The 20,666-nt window shown below is 53.4% G+C and overlaps 6 protein-coding genes across 6 annotated transcripts; 4 read left to right on the forward strand and 2 right to left on the reverse strand.

Annotated features, from left to right (window-relative positions):
• Positions 1–559: 559 nt before the first annotated feature.
• J4E90_006066 (uncharacterized protein) lies at positions 560–2,724 on the forward strand (the record flags this gene model as incomplete). The annotated part of the gene is made up of 3 exons (XM_051435615.1): positions 560–1,080; positions 1,465–1,695; positions 1,743–2,724. The coding sequence occupies 3 exons, from the start codon at positions 560–562 to the stop codon at positions 2,722–2,724; spliced, it is 1,734 nt and encodes a 577-aa protein (XP_051290473.1).
• Positions 2,725–3,006: 282 nt separating this feature from the next.
• Positions 3,007–3,543, reverse strand: J4E90_006067 (uncharacterized protein; the record flags this gene model as incomplete). Its single annotated transcript, XM_051435616.1, has 2 exons — positions 3,007–3,455; positions 3,510–3,543. The coding sequence occupies 2 exons, from the start codon at positions 3,541–3,543 to the stop codon at positions 3,007–3,009; spliced, it is 483 nt and encodes a 160-aa protein (XP_051290474.1).
• A 181-nt stretch (positions 3,544–3,724) lies between these two features.
• J4E90_006068 (uncharacterized protein) lies at positions 3,725–4,723 on the forward strand (the record flags this gene model as incomplete). The annotated part of the gene is made up of 2 exons (XM_051435617.1): positions 3,725–4,651; positions 4,703–4,723. The coding sequence occupies 2 exons, from the start codon at positions 3,725–3,727 to the stop codon at positions 4,721–4,723; spliced, it is 948 nt and encodes a 315-aa protein (XP_051290475.1).
• Positions 4,724–4,784: 61 nt separating this feature from the next.
• Positions 4,785–6,594, reverse strand: J4E90_006069 (uncharacterized protein; the record flags this gene model as incomplete). The annotated part of the gene is made up of 2 exons (XM_051435618.1): positions 4,785–5,904; positions 5,957–6,594. 2 exons carry the CDS (start codon positions 6,592–6,594, stop codon positions 4,785–4,787), a joined length of 1,758 nt encoding a protein of 585 aa, XP_051290476.1.
• Positions 6,595–7,023: 429 nt separating this feature from the next.
• Positions 7,024–7,775, forward strand: J4E90_006070 (uncharacterized protein; the record flags this gene model as incomplete). The annotated part of the gene is made up of 2 exons (XM_051435619.1): positions 7,024–7,035; positions 7,083–7,775. The coding sequence occupies 2 exons, from the start codon at positions 7,024–7,026 to the stop codon at positions 7,773–7,775; spliced, it is 705 nt and encodes a 234-aa protein (XP_051290477.1).
• Positions 7,776–12,730: 4,955 nt separating this feature from the next.
• On the forward strand, positions 12,731–14,842 carry J4E90_006071 (uncharacterized protein; the record flags this gene model as incomplete). The annotated part of the gene is made up of 2 exons (XM_051435620.1): positions 12,731–12,791; positions 12,888–14,842. The coding sequence occupies 2 exons, from the start codon at positions 12,731–12,733 to the stop codon at positions 14,840–14,842; spliced, it is 2,016 nt and encodes a 671-aa protein (XP_051290478.1).
• Between the last annotated feature and the right edge of the window lie 5,824 nt (positions 14,843–20,666).

Below are 20,666 nucleotides of genomic sequence, written 5' to 3' on the forward strand. Positions count from 1 at the left end.
AGCAGACCTTCCCCCTCACCCATACTATGAGGATACTTCTTTCATTCTGTCATAGATCTCCCTTGTCTCATTCTTCCTCGTTTCATGTTCAGCTTCTACAACCTCTCCATTAGTACAATCACTTCTTCATCAACCAAGCTTCCCGCATTATTGCACACGATCTCCTTGGTGATACAGACATAGAGTGCGCTTTTGAGCTTGCTCTACCCTTGCGTTGCGTTCGAGCTCTTCTTGCAATAAAGAGGAGGTGCAGCACAACAGCCTGGAGGCCTTCGCTGGCACTCTGCTCCGAAAACATACTACAACGCTCTCGTATGAATCAACCGTAATCACACACTTCCCTAAATTGCACCTTGAACACAGAATGAGACGAAATAGGTGCGCTTTGAGACTGTATACGCATGCGCACTAGCGCCACCGCGCGTTTGCTCTTTCCAATTCAGCGTCACCTCGACCTATCTCCGTAGCGACGAACACCACAACACTGCCAATCCTCTCGCCCCGGCGCCGCTACTTTGACACTGCTTCTAGTTCTCCACACAACAAGGAAGCCGCAGCGATGGACGGACAGGACACTGGCGCTCTGCCAAAGCCCAAGCCCAAGCCAAAAAGGTTCATTCCGGTGCCCCCGGAGTACCGTCGCCTCACTCATACTACAGAACGCGAGCTCATCGTCAACGACATCAAGATCAACTTTGGCTGCGATGTCATCCCCAAATGGGACGCTGGGTATATCACTCAGTTCGCCATTGCTGGACAAGGTGCAGGCCTTGAGAAGGCCATCCGATACATCAACCATTGGATCTCCAACGCGCACATCAAGTCAAAAGACTCATCATCATGGGCGAAGACGCCTGCGTTCGATCATAACAAATGGTACTACGACAGCATTGAAGAGCGGGAGCGTCAGCGGAAAGACGAGTTCAAGGGCAAGGCGCCTGAGGTATCAAAAGGCGAGATGCCACTGGCGAGCATCATCGTGTGCTGGCCGGAGGACCTCCTCAACGAAGGCGTCACTCCTCGCGATGTCTTCAATAACAAGCTAGAAGCGCTTAATGCCATTCGGACTCAGAACGAGGTGTACATAACGCTTCTTCCTACTCAGAACGACGTTTGGCAGATTGAGATACAAGGCAAGCCCATCATATATCTACTACATGCGATACACACTAACTTTTACAGCCCGCGACATAGCGCGCATCGAAGCAGCCGAAGCGCATCTCATGACGATGATCGACAAAGTCAAAGCTGATGCTATGGGACTGCAGCATGTAATCAACATGATTCTTGATGAAAAAGAGGGCTTGGAGGTTGTTCTGGAGGAGGCTGACGCGTGGTGGCCGAACCTGTACGTGAATTACAAGCGTGAACTGCAGACCAGTGCTGACCTCTTTCGCTCAACATCAGTCAAGATCGAGTCGTACCTCGCCTCCTCTCCAGTGGGATAATGGAAACCTCCGGCAGCTTCCGCAATGAGATCATGCACTTCACGCAGCTTTCAAAGATCCAGCATTCAATTCAGCTGGCCCTTGAAGCTGTGCGCCACACGAAAAGCGCGTACGATATGGCTATTCGGCTAGGGTGCCTGGCTCTGAGCTCAAGACATATCAAGGAGGATAAGATTGGCCAGAAGTTCGGGAAGGAGATCTTCTTGAAGTCGATTAACGGACCTGTTACAGTTGAGATAAAGAAGTGGTAAGTGTGTCCCCTCGTGACGACTAGCATAATGGCTAACAACATAGGCTTGCTGATGATGCACTGGGCTCGCAAATTCTGGGAGCACTCTGCATGGCCAATGAATTCCTGGAGCCGACGAAGTCTTCTGCCTACTTCGGTTATACGCCAAAATCGCTGCAAGGCACTCGTCCAATGTTCCGAGGAACGTGGGTGTTCACAGACCCCAGCTGCGTTGTTGCTCCACCACGAGAGCCGGTAGCTGTGCGCCATGCTGGACGTCCTAAAGCACCTCCCCAAGCTCCTGCTAGTACAACCACTCCATCCGCGGCGCCGCAGTCCGAACTCATCGTTGTTCAGGTCGACTGGACTGATGACGAAGAGGGCTTGTACGAGAAGACAACAACCCGGTTCTACAAAATCGATCAGGGCCGTAAAACACCAAGAAAGAACATGGATATAAACCTGCTGGAGCTTGGAGAGAGCCGAGGATGGCACTTCGCCCTTGAGTCCTTGATTCCTGTGGCAGCGAAGAGCATCTCGCCTGTCATTACTGGCTTCGCTGATCGAGTCAAGATGAGACCCAACCACGATTATCGTTCGACCGAAAGCTTCGCTGAGTGGGATCAGACACCTACCGTCAAGAAGCACCTACGGAACGGCCGTCTGGAAACTATCTACTCATTCGGCATCAAGCAGACCTGCTACAAGGTTGAGGCTACTTGTATGTGGTACCCAGGACAGAGGCTTCCCGTCTGGGGTCTCTGTGTCCGCCACTCTGAATGGGCTACCCATCTTGCTGAGCTTGAGCGTCTCCCTGTGGGTCGAAAGGTCGACTGGGGTCACACTGTGGCTACGTTCCTGCCAGATGACGGACAGTCTTGCTACTCCAGCGCGGTTGAGGACGAGGACTTCGGAATGAGGAACCTCGATCTGGGCCCTGGCGTTGAAGCACCACCACGCGATGGTATCCGCATCCTCATGGACAAGCTGCTTCAGCTATCAGCCATCGTCAGTTCTGTCACAGACATGGGAGGCGTCGCTATCTAGAGGACGGGAAAACTGAACACCATGGAGGCTACATTGACGTTAGGTCATCTACTTTGCATATTTTCATGTTGATGTAGGCTGCAGACCAGGGGGCTTCATTCTCATATAGTATGATGCCAATACCACAAGTACTTGGCTCCAGTCTTGGGCCATGAACTCTCGTAGCTCTTTTTACAGACCCGCTCGATGCTCCAGCCGTGCTTCTACTCGTGCTGCATGCGGCTTGTCTGGTACTGGCATTTGATCCTCTAAGATGATATTCGTTCAAATCCTCGCAACTCTTCAGCTGCCTTGCTCTTCGCCCTTGCCTTCCTGTGCGTTCATGACCTTAAGCCTGATAACCTCCTCTACAACTCTCACATTCTGCGCCTTGCCCTGCACAACACCCTCCAAGTCCTTCAAACTGTCGCCCAGATCCTTAACCTTGCGCTCATAGAAGTCTTTCGCACTCGCAATATCCTTCTCCACAAAGAAACCAGTGCCTACATCCACCAGCACGTGCTCATGATCGGTGAGTTTGCCCGGTACGTATAACGAGGATGTCAAGGGGACGAGGAGCGGTTTCGAGACGGTGGCCGGTGTGAGGCCTGTCGAGATGGAGTTCAGGCAGTCGCGGAACTTGGACTGGGCGGTGCGCAGCGATTGGAACGAGTTGGACAGGTGGGTGAGTTCGGCGTCGAGTTGGGTTTTTAGTTCCTGGAGGCGGGGGACAGGGAGCGATGTGATTTCGACTGCGAGGTGATATTAGCACAATGCGCGACGATCTGAGATCTGGGTGCATTTACTTTGACCAGGCTGTGCGCCTTGAGCCTGAGCCATCTTGGTGTCGCGTGGGCTGGTGCTGAGCTTCCTGGTGTTTGTGACGATGTAAACTTTAGCAGGGGCAGGTTTTGGCGGGGCGGGTGCTTGCTGCTCGTGTGGGGTACGATAACGTGAGAGCGTGTCAAGCTCCCGAGCGAGCTGCATCCGTGCAATCCTTCACACCACAGTCTAAACCTCCATGCCGAAGCCGGCCCCTGCCGTTCCTCGCCATTGGAGCAGAAGGCCAGATGTACAACCAACAAAATATCCGCGGTTTCGGATCTTGACGAAGACGGAATACCTGGATAAGAAGAAGGAGTTCAGCATACCTGCATTCGACCCCGACCAACCCGCGCTCTTCAAAAAAGCCTTTCTGGATATACCTGCAATCCGGAAGTGGTTTAAGAAGGATGCCTTCCTCGACGCATCTTTGACAAACAAGTGGAATAATAAGCCCAACACATTCAGATATCCGCAAGAGCTGAACACAGCGTACCTCGAGCAGTACGGCGATGCGATCGTGCCATTGGAGCTGACGCGCTCATCTCCCGAAAACGCCCTCGGAAATGAAGCCTTTGAGCGCTTCGAAGCCCCTCTGGCTCTCCTATTACAACACATGAGTGCTGCGGACGCGCAAGAAACGAGTTTGTACCTCGCGCAACACTCGCTAGCCGATCTTCCAGCGCCTCTGCAAGAAGACCTACCTACGCCATTGACTTTCCTATCCCACCTCAACGCCCGCGGCGATATTTACGCGTCGAGTCTCTGGATGGGCAGACCACCTACGCGCACCCCGTTACATCGCGACCCGAACCCGAACCTCTTCGTACAACTGGCAGGAAAGAAAACGATCAGGATGATGAAGCCTGGGGTGGGTCGGGTGGTGTTCGAGGCTGTAAGGCAGCATATACGGGGACCGGGCGGAGATGCGAAGATGAGAGGAGAGGAGATGATGCAGGGTGCGGAGATGGAGGCTATGGAAATGGCGGTTTGGAATGAGGATGGAGATGGAAGTATGGGGAGTGCGACGGGCTGGGAAACAACTTTGAGGAGTGGGGATGCGCTGTATATTCCTAATGGATGGTGGCATGCTGTTAGGGGGGTTGGAAAGGGTGCGAATGCTTCGGTGAGTACAGTATGGAACTTGGCATGGGTGTGTTTACTAACGGTTGTACAGGCCAACTGGTGGTTCCGCTGAATGAACTGCTAACGAAGCGCACATTGCTCGAAACCGATGGAGTACTTTCCGGCGTCAGCCGTCACGACTTGACTTCGACCCTCACAGTAGCCTCTGTCCCGTCGATCCATGTACCAATTGACCGCGTCCCAGGAACGATCTCCACCTCCCTCATGACCCGCTCCATACCCATCTCCGCCTCGCTATCTTCAGAATCCCAGTCGTCATCTACGATGTCCGTCGCTGATTTCCGCACCGACATCCAATCGCCCGTCTCCCAGATCAGTCTGCACTTCATGGGCTTAATGCCGAAGTGCTTCCCAACAATACCGAGAACCGTGTACGCCGTGCCGCTCATCGGGATCTCCGTCTCGAATACCGCATCTGTGGATGTCGCAAGGTAGAACTTGATACGGAGTAACCGCGCAGCAAGCGAGTTAGGATTCACAGCGTTGACAGAACGCTGAACATCCGGCTCGCCATACTCCTCACACAACCACTCGTACCGTGGATGACTCTTCAATATCTGCTCTCGCAGGTTCTCGGGCGCGAACTGCACTTCCTTTGCGATCATGGAGAGATAGTAGGACTCTGCGTTCAGCCGCTCTTTCTCATTGATGGGACTGTGGTTCAGGGTCTTCAACTGCCCCAGTCGTGCAAGCGTAAGCATGTATCCATCATCCGCTGTCAAGTTCCGTCCATCCGGTGCTTGTAACGACTGATAAAGCGGGTTCTGCGATACACGCAGGCTTCGGAGACCTGGGAAGACGTGTATGAGTTGTTCGATGAACGCCCATGTTGAGATTTCGTTGAACGAGAGATCGACTTCTCGGACTGTGTTGGAGAATACTGGTATCGATGCCCCGGAACTGGTTATCTCGGAGATCTTGTTCGATTTGAGGATGAGGCGGTGTAGGTTTGGGAGGGCTGTGAGGCAGGCCAGTGAGAATAGGGAGGTGAGGTGGTTGTCTTCGAGTGTTAGGTCGGTGATTGTGGGATTGAGGGTGTGATGGGTGAGGCTTGTGTAGAGGTTGCTGGACGCTGAGAAAGTTGTGACCGAGGGGAAGAGATGCGTTAGGAGAGCGAGATCGGCCCAGGGGAGGAGGTTATCTTCTAGTTTCAAAGAGGTTATGCTCTTGAAGGCATTCAGACAACGGACTCTCTCTGGTTCTGATACCGATGTATCGCGAAGACGTATGCCACTGCGCTTCCATTAGTAAACCCAAGAGGAAACCGCGTTTAGCGATAACTCACTCGACCCTCAAACTCCTCAACCCAGGCAGCTGTTCGCATATCGCAGCTACTTCCCTCCACTCCTCAAAAAGATTCCTGCTCAGATCAAGTTCCATCGCCTTTGGACATGCCTCCTTGACATCACTCTTCTTTCCTCCTCTTAGCCACCCCTCTCCCCGTGCTTCAGGCCTCTGCATACAAAGCCCATCCAAAATAATAATCTTCAGCTCCCCCAACTGCGCCAACTGCCTCCTAATCTTGTCAAACCCAATCTCCTCCGCTGGCTTCCCATTAAACAGCACCGGCTTCTGTTTCTGCTGCACAGGCGGCTGGTGATTAAACACGACATGGACATCTGGATCCTGGAAGTCTTCCTCTAGGATTTCAGACGCGTACTTTGACTTTAGCGCTTGGACAAAGGTGCGTGGCTGATCTGGTTTGCGGGTTGGTCGGATGAAGGATGCGGATGTTGGGGAGGGATTTAAGCAGGTGAAGTATTGGGTGCCTTGGTGTGTGCCGGAGTGTTTTCCTCGTGTGGGCTCGTCCCATTCTACGCCGAGCCAGAGGCCGGTTGTGCCTTGGATGGGGCCGTGGTAGCGGATTGTGCAGAGGTGGGCGTCGTAGGAGAGGCGCTTTCCTACGTAGATTTCTGTTGCCATGACTGACACTATCCTCGATGATTCCTTCTCTTATGGTGGGTATCTGCTAAGGTGTGATGCAAACGTCCAGGTCGCAGTACGTGTCTCTTATCTAATATGCCATGACAGAGGGACACAATGGAGTAGGTACAGTAATTATCCGATACAATCTCAGACCTTCTGGACAGAAAGTGAGAGCAGCTCACAGACGCTAGCATGCACTATGCGAGGTGAATGTGTGGAGGCAACCGCGCACGTGATATCGAAGTGCAGGGATCAGGTACCTGGACACTAGCGTCGCACGCCTCCAGAAGTTCTGTCGCGCAACATCACTTCAGCACGACGACTTCTACACCGCCCAACACCTGGCCGTTGCCTACGTAAAAGCCACCCTCTTTCCTGTCTAATCGCGACCAAGATTGACACAGCAGATCGTGAAGTTTCTCAAAGATGGATTACCAGGTACGTCCCCCGTCGCGAAGGTCAGGAACAGCTACTAACGTCTACAGAATCGCGCAGGCTCCAAATTTGGAGGTGGTGGTGTCGCATCACAGTCCGCGACGAATGCCGACCGACGAGAGCGTCTCCGAAAGCTCGCGCTCGAGACCATCGACCTTGACAAGGACCCGTACTTCTTCAAGAACCACGTCGGCAGCTTCGAGTGCCGTCTCTGTTTGACGGTCCACCAGAACGATGGATCATATCTCGCGCATACACAAGGAAGGAAGCATCAAACAAACTTGGCACGTCGCGCGGCGAAGGAGCAGAGAGAAGGCAAAAGAGATGATGTGGGCCAGCAAGGACTGCTCGCGGGTGTACTGCCCAAGAAGAACGTCATCAAGATCGGTCGGCCTGGATACCGCATCACAAAAGTACGCGACCCCAACACACGCCAAAATGGCTTGTTGTTCCAGTTCCAGTTCCCGGACCTCACACCCGGCATCACTCCCAAGGTCCGTGTCATGAGCGCATACGAGCAGAAGGTGGAGGAGCCAGACCCAAACTACCAGTACCTCATTGTTGCTGGTGAGCCTTACGAGACGGTCGCGGTGAAGCTACAATCTCGCGACATCGACAGACGGGAGGGCAAGTTCTGGTTCTGGTTCGACGAAGACGCCAAGGAATTCTGGTGCCAGATTCTCTTCAAGACTGAGCGTGACGAACGCTTCAGCGCAGTACCAGGTCTTGCTCCCGGACGATAGCCGCGCTCTCATAGGCGGGGCGTTCAAGACTTCTACTACTTCGGGAATTGTACTTTTAGGGCGTTTTGGCAGCGTTTATCCGGCGCATCATGACCATCTTTGAGGGGAGTTTACGTCGGTGTAGGTAGTCCCGGAACAGAATATTGGATAATGTAAATCTAACATGAATCAAGAAGTGCTTGCTGCCGATTGTCTAGTGCCAAGCTGCTCTTTCCGAGATTGAAATATCCGGCATGCGGTCACATCGTGAAGCGTTGAACACGAAGTGCCAAGTTCCCACATGGCTCTATTGGCAATACTTGTGACTCACTCCAGGCAAGAACTCGCATCTTCAAGTGCAGATTGTGTTTGAGGGTTGGCCAGGTTCAGCATGTAGAAGGTGCGCCTGCTCGATCTTGGATGCTCACATGGCAAGAAGGCTTCCGCCTTGCGTCTGCACCTTCCCTACAGGACCTCTGGGCCGAACAGCTTCAGCAACACGAGCCACCATTGCCTTCTCACCGTCTTTCTCGCTTCTGCATTCAATCGATCAGACCGCTCCGTTGGTTCGCCACCGCTTCAAATACAAATTGCCGGCTGAGCTAAAGCCAGAACTTGCTTGCCGCTTGCGGGTATCTGGCCCTTCTGGTACTCGATCATGCTGTTTCAGTGATCAGCTATCATCAGGCCAAGAGCTACGTGCGACTAGACTGCTGCCGTTCATACATTGCAGTAGTGTGCAGGTGTTGGTATGCTCGCCTCCTCCTCGGTTCTATACTATCGAAGCATGTTTGATGGAGAATGACGCAGCTCCCTGAGAAGGCTACTAACGCGCTTACTTGTGTGCTGCAGCTTGTCGCTTCAAGTAAGACTTGACGGAGCCGGTCTCGGAACGTCGCCTAGCAAGCGTTGACGCCTGAGAGCTTTGCTCTTGAAAATGCCGCGAACTGAATCCGGTGAACAGTTCAACTTTAGTATAATGCAGATGTCCAATGCATTACTGACGAGTTACACACTACAGGTACAGGCTGTGTCAACTGAACCCCGCCTCGATTGTGTTGACACCGAGTTGCCTTGAATCCTACTCGGGATGCGGATCTAAATGGCGTCAAGACTGTATGACACTCGACGACGGAAGAGGAAATCCAGCTAGATGGACGCGTGGAGCTCAATTCACCGCACTCTCCACCTCCAATACTGCATCGGACTGAATCCGGTGGAGACTTCAACTTCATGAGCCTTGTTCTCTTGCTGTATGGTCCATCGCATACGTGGGTCTCTTTTTAGGTCCCACCGATTCACCTGCGGGAGTGGATGACTATCTAACTCAAGGCGGTAGGCGTAGGCTTCCCGACCTCAACAGACATCACGTTCTACTTGGACTCATCTCCGGGTCGTTCATGAGTATCATCTGATGCACGAATGGATAAATACGATAACCGCCCTGGTCTTTTCAAGCCCTCGGCGCAACTGGTAGCACCTGACCGTCTTTTCGTCGAACGAATGCTGGATCTGGTCTGATGATTGGCCACGACTACCTTAAACGTCGATGCAGCCTCGCCACGCTTCCCCACTCTGGAGTGGACCGCCTCACCGTTCGAACGCAGTTTGCCTATGCCGATGATCTGACATGGAAAGAACGACAGCGCCCGGCAGGATTGAGGATCCGAAGGGGCTGGGGTTCGTCTCTAGGTTGCAATAGCGCAGCTACTCTCTAGCGAGCCTTGGGGACATGCCGAAGCCACTAGCACCCACTACCTTCATGATTCAAAATCACAAATGGACCATCTTGGAGCTGATCCGCGATTGCAGGCAAAATGGAAGCATGAACAGTGAGCCCGTTGGGGACGATCTCGAACCCTATACTGGACGTTTGATTACACTTTCACACAGCGGACCTGCGTTTGTACATGGTGTTGCAGCAACATTTGTTTTTGCTTCGGTGTTGCAAAAGCCGATGAAGAAGAGATGTGCTTCACCGCTACGGTTGTACGACCCGCTGCATGTGGCTTTCGTACGGGAGGTCAAACGGAAGCCATATCCAGTGTTAGCTTACGGGACATCCGCAGTTGGCTGCAAGAACAAGCACTCACCAGTGGATGGTCCTACCCTTTCCATTACCTCGGATTTCTGAAACGAGGTCTCGACGTGAAATGGACTCGATATCATGGAACGGCTACAACCGCCGTACGCCGCGATCTTCAATCTAACTTGAACGTGGGACCATCTTGGCGTCTGATGTCTCCCGAAGCTGGGATCCAAGACGGTGGATACAGCTGTCATATGATCAAGCAGCTATCCTAGCCTGACGGTAGTGCCCCGCCAAGATATGGACTAGGTCTAATACTTGAATTTGCATTGGAATGTTTCAACGATCCTTGTATTTAGCGCGCTACAGGTGTCATGACAGCGGTGTGCGGGTTTAGTAGCATGATGGTGAACGTCAGGCTGGTTGAATGCTAACGAGGGGTCGACATGTCGAGAAGTCGGAGCCATTCTCGCCCTCCTACCCACGACATGTATGGCATATTTTGAACCATAGAAGAAGGGAGCCATGTTCCACTCGCGTGGTAGTTCCGAGTTACGAAGGCAACGGATATAAGCGACTGCACTCTATCAACATGGCTCCATAGATGAAGACTGATCGGCCGTGTTGTTTCTTCGTACCCCACTGGAGAGTACCGAGTTCGGACGCAACAAAGGCTCTAGCAAACAAAGAATGGCAACGTTTCTAAATTGGTTTAGACCCTGCAGTGAGAGGCAGATGACAAACTTTGGCCTCAGGGTCTAAGACATGGAACAATGTGGCACAGCCTCCCGAGAACGCGTCAGGAAAGAGACGCGAAAGGCTGCGCGCTTCCAGCATGCCGAAGCGGGTACCGGCATCGTCGGCTTACAGGAAGACACAGTGTGTTCTCCGTCTGAATAGATTACGTCTTGCACTCGCGTAGTTTCAAGAGCATGTCAAAGGGCACGGCGCACGGACGGAATTAGGTAGAGCAAGCGCTCAAGACAGGCAAGACGAACGGACATGGCGTTTCGACTCCCGCTAAGGTAGTGGCGCGAGCTGCGGAAGGGATGTGAGATATGGGTAAGGTAGCATGGTGGGGATCGGTTACAGCACGGGCAGGCCAAGGGTCATGTCGACATGTGCCCTTGTTGGTTCGGCGGGGAACGGGTCGCTTGGTGGAACAGATCGCCAACTCTGCGATGAGGGTGCTGTCCACACGGAACGAAGAATGAATATCGAAGCGTCCAAGCGCTGTAACTGGATGCGCGGGCTAGAGAGCAGTGTCTGGTAGGAAGCGATTCCGGTGCAATGGATCGGCTTGAGCTTTCAGCTGCAGCAGCTGGTCATAGGCCCGCGAAGACCGACGGCGCTACGAGAGGACGAGCCTCCACTCGGCCTAGGAAATGCTAGAGGAAAACGAATTGCACAAGCAAAGGCAAAGGTCGGCGATCAGCGCAGCATTTTTAGACGTCGCGACGGAGTAGCGGGAATACGAGCAGGCAGGCAGGCCGTCAAGATGGGGACTACTGCTTTTGACCGATGCAGCGCAATTAAGTCGGGCTTCCTTATTCGGCTGTTGCGGCAAGCAGGAGCGGGCTGGGGTAGCATGGCGACGGGCGCTGGGGGAGTCAGACGATACGGGTTGATTGATAGAGAGAGAAGGTCGAATGCATGACGACGGCGGCCGCCAATGCAGGCCTGGGTAGTCTGTCTTGGGCGCGCTGCAGGCCCACGGGTCTAAAATCAATGATTCGATAGCAGCCTGCTGACACGGTCGCCTTGTCGGGAGCTGCTCAATCAGCAGCAGGCGGGCTCGTGAGTGGTGGGGAGTCACTGGGGAGAGGTGGATAGGCAGCGCTGATGACCCAGGCCTCGCGTTCGCGCAGACTGGCCGTGATAGAGAGCAAGGCCCGGCGCGCGCGGGTGCTTGGCCTGTTGCGGTGGAGACGGAATCGCTCAGCGAGATCCAAGCTAGTGGTCGCTATCGCGCAGCATGATGCAAGTAATGCTGTTCGGCTCCGTGCGCTCAAGAGGTAGTGAAAAGCCACCGGCTCGTGCAGGGCCGCGGGAGAGCCACTTTTTATCACACTGCAGCTAGCAGAGCGCAGCGCCTCTCCTGCCTGAAGCTTGTCGCCATTGTCAGTGCGTGCCATTTGCTCACTAGACGACTTGGACGTCCGCCGCGCGGGCCGTCAGCTGCTGGGGTTGCAGGGCATATCAGATTGGGCCTCGCTCCCATTTCGTAATTCACCATAACCCGATTCCCAGTTCGTCGCTCGCAGAAGCACCCAGTGGTCTTTGCTCCCGCACTCGCAGCTCACGCCGCCGCGCCAATCGCCCACACGCCCACACAGCCGCCCATACATATCTTGCACCAAGGGCTCCTGTCGCTGGTTAGACAGCCTGCACCGCCCAAGGTTCGTTCCCCCCAACCGTTCGCTCGCCCCGACACCTGTCCTGCCCTGCAAGTCACCTTACAGCGGCTGCTCGCAGTGTCTGTCCCTGCCTGCCTGCACGTGTCGTGTCTCTGCTATTGCCAGGGCGCGCCGTCACCTCAAGCTCAAACCTAACCGCGTCCTAGCCTGTATCGATCCGCGAGCACCGTCGGATTCGGAACATTGCGTTTGTACCACCTGTTCTGGCATTTTCCGCGACGCTGTTCTCGCTGCTGGGACGCTCCTGCCCTCCCCGACCGAACGCGCCTTCCCGGCGAGTCTTGGCCCCACCCGCACCTGCCGAACTTGAACCTTGGTTCGACCGCGCCGACACGACACTGCTCCCATCGCCTCCAACACATGCTCCCCAGCGACCGCTGCCGACTCCCGTGCGTCCAGCTGTCCTGACTGCGCCGCGCCCATTGGCCACCCTTTGAGCTTCGCGACGCTCGACGGAAGCTTCCTTCGAGCTCGGTTGCTCTTGCGCCGCCTGAATGTACTCAGTGCATGTGCAACACCCTATACAAATCATGTCGAATGGTGGCTTTGCCAACGGCATCATGGACCCGCCTGGCACCATTGACCCGTCGCGTAAGTAGTCGCGTCCCCCTCTCCCAGCTGCTCACTGGCTTGCGCGTCTGTTACATCCGACGCAGCCTCCCGCGACCTCTTGTTGACCCAGCCCAGATGTCTTCGGAGGCCCGACCCAGCCCGTCGCACAGCAACAGCAGGCATCGCGAGGCCTGAAGCGCAGCCGCTCGCCAGAAACCCCCTACGAGATCCAGGGCGATGACACGCCCAACAACAAGCGCAGTCGCGGCCGCCCGCCCAAGACGGCCAGACCCCCCTACGCCGGATCGCCCAACCGTGGCTCCCAGCCTCCGCAGAGTGGCATCGCGCCGCCCGTACAGACACCCCAGCTGCAGACATCGGCCCTGCCCCAAGGATCGCCTCCCCAGGTCTCGCCCTCCGGCAAAGGAACGCCCACCAAGCCCGCCGTCATAAAGGCGCTGCCGACGGTGCGCGACCACACGACCGACCAGCTGAATCCCGAGGGCGACGAATACATACCGCGCGAAATCGACGAGGCTGGCGAGAGGAAGGTTACGCAAACCGGCCACCCACTCGACGGCCGCGAATACCGCTGTCGCACCTTCTTCGTCCCCAACAGGGCCGACAAGCTCTTCATGCTCGCAACAGAATGCGCGCGTGTCCTGGGCTACCGTGACTCGTACCTGCTTTTCAACAAGAACCGATCTCTATACAAAATTATCGCTACCCAGGCCGAGAAGGACGACCTAATCCACCAGGAGATTCTACCATACTCATACCGATCTAGACAGATTGCCATAGTGACTGCCCGATCCATGTTCAGACAGTTCGGAAGCAGATTGATCGTCAACGGCCGGCGCGTGCGCGACGACTACTGGGAGAGCAAGGCTCGGAAGCAGGGTTTTACCGAGGAGGACGCTGCGGGCGAGAAGAGGCCAGGTGCTGCAAAAGCAAGAGAGGCAGCCGCAGCCGAAGCCAACCACGCAAGTGCCATGGCCTTTGCTCATCCAGGAGCATACACCGGCAACAACCAAGACTACCTCGGTGCTGCCATTAACCCTCTGCAGCCTTTCGGTGGTCTCAACCCCGCACCAGGAAGCATGCCTTCCACAAACGCTGACGCATACAACCGCACAACGGCTGACCTGCAGCCCCGAGACTACAGTGGCGTTCAGCGGCCGCGACATGAGATGCAGGGCGCCCCCTATCAGGACTTGACACGGCCAACCCCGTCCGGCGAGATCCTCAACGCAGCTGCGCAAACAGCTGAAGTCAACAAGCAGCTCGAGCAACAACGCAAGCATCGCAAAGACTACCTCAACGATGTCTGGCAACGACCCCACGAGCCGCCGGTCCAGCCAGACCGACCTGGAACTGCCGAAGGACAGCACGCACCCCAAGTCACCCAGACCGTGCAGTCGCCGCGCATGCCTTCGACTGCCGTCAGCATGCCAGGGAACCAGTACGGAATGCCAGCACAGACACCACAAAGACCTGGACAGTCGATGAGCGCTCAAGCCTACCGTCCGCAGCCCATGCCCCAGAACAACATGGTGCCTTCGCCCATGGCTCAGCAACACACCCCACTCCGCCCTGACCAGATGCACCGTCGCCCACCAAGCATCGGCATGCAGCAGGGCATGAACGCCTCCAGCATGGGCCCTGGAGGCATGCTTCCAGGTGTTCAACAGAACCCAGGACATGGCTACCCTCCATCACACATGTGGCAAGGACCACCACAGCCGTCCCCGCTCTCACAACAGCACAACATGCAGCAATATGCGCAACGACCGCAGCAATCTCCGCTCCCGCAACAGTCTCCCATGCATGCATCGCCACAGCTCCATCATGCTCAAAGCAGTGCATCGATGCATGGCACACCTGTCCAACAGTATCAGACTATGGGTGCTATGGGCGGTTCTATGCCCGGAGGAGACCCTGGATACCAAGCCATGGGGCAGAACCCCTACCAGCCTAGTCCAAGTCCTCACCAGTTCATGCAGCATCAGAGCGCTGCCGCTCAACAGCCTGGTATGCCTGGTTGGGCACCACCACAGGCTCAGCAACAAGGAGGATGGTCGACATACTAGGAGATGTCAAAACTTTACCTTCAACCGTGGGAACCCACTATCAATTCGCTGATAGCGTTCTAATCCAGCATCAGAGATGATCTTGTGTTCTCCACGTTCCGATCGACGCCATAAGCTTCCCGCTACTCGTTCTCCGTCGCACTCTGTACACTAGGCTCATTCCATCTTGCTTTTCATTCCGCTCCCCGCTCCACCAGCAACAATGAAATCACGACCCACGAGAAGGTGACGAACACGCCAAGCACCGAACATGACAATACGAAGGGATGATGGATGGGGTACACGGTACCATTTCTTTTTTTCTTCTCACCTTTATAGGCTCGATCATTGTTTCCTCCTGGCGGCTTTGGAACGTACTTTGCATTCGTCGATGATACCTGGAGGTCCGTTCACCTGCTGTTTCGCATCGCACGGATACCCCACAGTACTTTGAGGCTTGGTAGTATTTGCATGGATTTGCGGGCACGAGTGCTTGGGATACTTGAAGGAGATTCATTTCTAGCATCACTTGGTAACGTTGCTTCGGATCAGATTGTCAGATTGTCAGATTGTCTTTCTTCGCATTCCTTGTCAGTATTAGCAGATCCCCGTCACAGTCGTCTCGTCCGTGGTGGTTTTGGTTATAGCTTTTTGCACAAGATTCCCCCAGATTCCCCAACACCTTGTTTCGTGTTTTTTAGTTGCTGATTTGCAGTTATTTGCATGGTTGAAGGGATACGCATTAAGCTTCCCGCAAGCTGCTGCACCGGTACATTGGAGGAACATGTGGATATGCGCACCATGTAGGGTTCGGAACGCATAGCAGGAAGGATCTTCTTGACATATCCTTTCCTTATTAATAATATTACTCCATTGCGCGAATACGATTTACACTCCATACTTGGCGTAGCGTCGTGACCACACGTAGCGCACTTGACCATGCGAAGATGACATTGGACCAGGCAGGGTTTGCAACCATGTTTGAACAGCGGATGGCTTTGTCTCGGACATCTGCACCCCAGAGTGTCAGAATGCGTCATGTCGCTCCGCGTACTCCAATCGCTTCGTGCATCTGCACGTATGCTCGGCATCTCGAATCCCCCAAGGGTCAGCTAACTACATGACGACGTGCGTCTAAGCATGAAGAACGACATGGTACATGGGTTCTGCGACACATGGACGACACAAAGACCGGGTGCGGGAGCGGACGGCTGCACTGGACCGAGCTCAGACCCCGATGCATCATCGATTCGCGCGAAAGGGAGTCGATGGCTCGGGTATCTGGCGCAGCAAGCTATACTACCAGCTACCAAAAGTCTAAAGGCGCACTGTTCGGAATGCCCAGACGATACACGATATTGACGTTATTGCTGTTGCGGTTCCTTCATCGTCGGATCCGTGATCGAGACTACGCAGTCAGCCAAGCAGTCCACTGTTTCTTCCACCTGTCGGATCTACTCCGGCGGCTTTCCCAAATGACCGCAGTGAAGGTGGCCTAAGATTGCGGCTCAACGTATATCGGATAGGATTATATTCATGCTTTCTTCTGTGCTGACAGGGCGCTCATCGGTCAGCATGCACGGTTACGTTTGCCTTGCCGACCCCGTCGTCTCGTCTCAACGGCCTAACGATCACCCACCGCCAGGACGCATGAGTTGTTGCTTTTCCCATCGCAAGCCACAAATCCGACTTGGACTCCGCGGCCACGTGATGGCCGCGGATCTGTTCCTTCCCGCTGGCAAAGGGTGCTTTTGCTTTTGCGCTGCGGAGAGCAGACGTTACATGGTAACGCATCTCGCTTACAACATTGCGTCGCATATGTCTGGAAAGTTTCTCGGGGTCGTATCCTCATGTAAACTGAGTGAGTTGAACGGCGCCGGAGCAGAGATGCCTCTTTTGATCTTTATCCACTCTGAACTTGCATCATGGAACTGGATTATACTCGTGAGCACGGAATAGCATCGTATAAGCCCCCAGGGTCTCGGCATATGTACTGTAGGTATGACCTGCATATGTGAATCTCAACAAGATTGCCACATGGATCCTCATCGCAGCGGCAACTATTGCCGTCCATAGAAGAACCACGAACGATGCTCGCGTAGTAAGCTGGGCATATAGGGCCCCCTGCAAGAACGGTAAGTAGGTACACCGCTGCCGCAAGGTAAGACAGCATTCCGGCTATCTGGGTAATTTCGCCCATCTGGTCTCTCCAGGGTTCTAGCTGATGAATACCAAGAAAGGGCAATAATCATTGCTGGTATCGACGTGTAATGTGGCTGGACCCTTTCTTCCCCCATTTCAACCAATCTCCTCTCGATCACGCGCCGGAAATGCAACTATGATGCATTGTCGGATAGCGCATTCATCCATACAAGCCCGCTGCGCAACGAGCCGAGGGACGTGTATGGCTGGGACGCGCCTCCGTTTACTTTTTCCCTTTGACATGGATTCTCGCTTTACCCGTCACCATCTCCTACCCCATCGAGCTGGCATGGGAATCTCGTCATGCAAATGTTCAACCTTGCAAAGTGGAGACCTCACATGTCGCTCCCGATGCAATGCAGGTTGAGTCACAGCGCCGTTTGCAATCGCAGGAGCTGCTAGTCTGGTGTTAGTGTCGTATCCCGAGGTTTGGGATCGTTTGATTCGCGTCGTCTTGTCGCATGGGCGGCTAGTTCTACTGTGTCATTCGGACCGACTTGGGTCAATTGGTACGAATACTGGGGACGATTTCGATGGGGGGATATTGGAAAAGGAATGAGAGCATGGTTTAAGGCCAAACGGCATTCAACGCCGTCTCCATTTACACGCTGCGGAAAGCTGCGATCTTGTGGAGTTTAACTAAGTGCAGGGGTAGATCCGCGATCGGTAAATACAATTGACCCTAGATCTCAGGGATTGAGGTGTTTGTTCAGGTAGTATTCGCGATGACAATTGAGCAGGTCTTGGCTTCTGCATCTCTTGGACTTGTGGCGGCTGACTAGATGGACAAGCGGGGTTTGTTGTCGCTACTATTGCGTATGCAAATCTTATTGCTGTTGTTTTTCTGGCAAGATCACTCATACAACGCTAGGTGATGTACCAGCTTAGCGCCAGGTGGTTTCCAACGCCTCTAACACCATCATGTCTGATGGACCGCGGCAACCGAGACAGCCGCTCTCGACGCCGTCGTTTGCTGGCTCTGGTATGTGTGAAGATCTCCATTCTTTTCTTGAGCATCGACCTGGCGTATGGAGCTTTTACCCGCTTTGCAAAGGCTCTCGGACCAAACCGGCTCTCCCTGGAGTACCACCGGAGATATGATATGCGCAAGAAGCAAGCATCGTGGATATTGGCGATCCGCTCGACAAGGCTCCCGCTTGTTCAAGGACTTCTTTGACCCGCTGTCGCTCAGATCACATAGCTGTCATAGCTACGAAGAAGCTCGCGCTTTCTGTCATGCATACTAATCATATCTCATCGTAAAGATATACAATACGTCATGTAGGAAAACGTGGTGCTGGGAGATACAACGTGTACTTTCAGTTTAGGGTACACTTACAGTTGAAACAAGACGACTTTCTTCGTCTATTCAGAACCAACCTTGGAATCTTCGCATCTCTCCGAGATCTGAGCGAAAAGAAAGCTGATTGCCAAGCCAATGGTTCGCCAGCCTCGACGCCTAAGAGTGAAACAAAAAAGACATCTTCTGCTCGCGTAAGAGCCGGATAATCGAGACGAACCCAAGGCTAAACTGCTATTCCATCGATTCGAAGATCCAAAAGTTGACGTGACGACTAGAAAAGCAAGCTCATTAACCGTCGAAGCATTTCCCCCGGAAGCAGCCCTAGAACACACCTTCTGCCAAATAGCCTCATCTGCCAAATTTTGCACCAGATTTGGTACCTGGGCCTCGTACCTGCATCCAGCCTCACGGTACGGTCCCTCATATCGCTACCGCGCACCAAAGTCAGGTACAGTACCAAAAAAACGTCTCAACCCTCCTGTGGTTCGCAGTACGATCTACAACCGCGAAGGGGGAAATTGTGTACCTGCATACCTAGGTAATGCGCGGATCACTATAGTTTCATTGAGACAACTCGGAACCAGAATCTGTCAACCAGGTTCTCGGGTATTGACCTCCTCTGACTGTTGACTATTGACCATTGACATGGACAAAGGTAGTATTTCCTCGACACGAATTCGGAAAGAGGCGAAAGGTAGCATTCAACAAAGCCTCAAAGTGTTATTCAGAGGCGCTCATTCGAAGGTCTAAGAAAGCCACACAAAAATACAATTGATAGCACAAAAGCAGCACTTTCAGTCCATGATTTTCTCCGGTAGCGGATGTTTCGAGCAAACAAAGCATTACCCGGTCGATCAAAGTTGGTAGAAGAAAAAGGCAACGTTCTAGCACGTTTCGACGCGCCTAATTTGGGACGACGGGTTTCGGTCACGCCGTAAGGGGAAGTGTGTACTAGACTGGAATGATCTGTTCAAGGCTATGGAGGCGGAAGCGGGTAGGTTTGTTCTATTCGCACCGGTACCTGTATTGTGGAACTGAGGGGATTGGGAATGGGATGGAAGAAGCAAGTTTGCTTGTGTAATATGCTTTGCTAACGAATCGTTCACGCAGGATGCCGTTCGGGGAGAGCGGAACGCGATGCTAGATACTCTATACCAATATCAGTTTGATGGTAGGATGAAGGGAGAAACCGCAAGTCCAGACCGTCTCAGATACTGGTAGATTAATTGGCGATTTCGGTGCTTGCCGTAGCTATGGGCACGAGATCCGAGGTTTGGATGTTGAGGAAATCGAAGGGCTTTATTTGCAATTATGTGGGAATACAGGTCAGTCTTGACGGAAGGTCAGGGGGAAGCCGATGCTGCCTCGTCTTTGGGGTTTGAGACTTGGCTGAGCGTGCTGTGTGATTGAGTAGAACGGTATCTGGTTTGAGTGCGTAGTGATCAGCATTTTACGATACAGACATATACATGTGGCGACTACTATCGTGATAGATATCCAATTATGCACCATCCTTAGAAGTGATGAGATACACGTACTGGTAGGCAAAGCAGAATGAACAGCCCAAACTTGAAGCAACATTCGTCATCCATAGAAGCCGCCTTCGTGTTGTCGAAGACTTGAACAGCTCTTGTACTGAAACCAGAGACTCATGGTTTCCTACCATATCACATCACACCAACCTTTGTGATTGTCAAATCAATTTTTTATTTGTCAAAAGCCCAATACTTTTAAATGCTCACCTCTGTTCCTCATTGTCCGTATGTGTCCCCACCGCATTGAACACTGCTGTTTCCTCTTCGCAAGAGCTACTTCAACGCTTCTTGAACGATGTCGTCAAACCAACTTCCTCTCCCACAATGCGTGACTCTACACAACTTTCCTCTGATATCGTGAATTTCAGTCATACGAGATGTAGACCTTTTTCAAGAATGATAACGAAAGTAAGACGACCGATCTTTTTGGCGTGTTAAAAGACGGTGGTGTCTTCCCGACCCCGTTCGACCAAACCTGTCCGCCACACTTCATCAGCATAGCGCATCATGTCATAGCAGACTTGCGCGCTCTGTGTTCTTAGACGAACCATCTTGCTCGGGTTGTAGTTCGCCATACCGGACTCGATCATCCTATACGTCATGAAGTGCTGATGTATAGTCCAGATTAGAGACCGATGAGCTGGCTTGAGCAATTATGGAATGCTCTTGAAGATTGTAGTGAATGCAGTTTCTGGAGCTCAAGGCTCAATATCATGCATTGAGCCTTTGGGCTCTGATCTTCAAGGAAAGGGACAAGGGAGCACGAAGACCACCATGGATTGACTGAACATGTACTGGATGGCCT

The sequence above is a fragment of the Alternaria incomplexa genome (assembly GCF_024043165.1).
Source record: "Alternaria incomplexa strain BMP 0042 chromosome Unknown scaffold_8, whole genome shotgun sequence".
In the NCBI taxonomy this organism is placed as follows: domain Eukaryota; kingdom Fungi; phylum Ascomycota; class Dothideomycetes; order Pleosporales; family Pleosporaceae; genus Alternaria; species Alternaria incomplexa.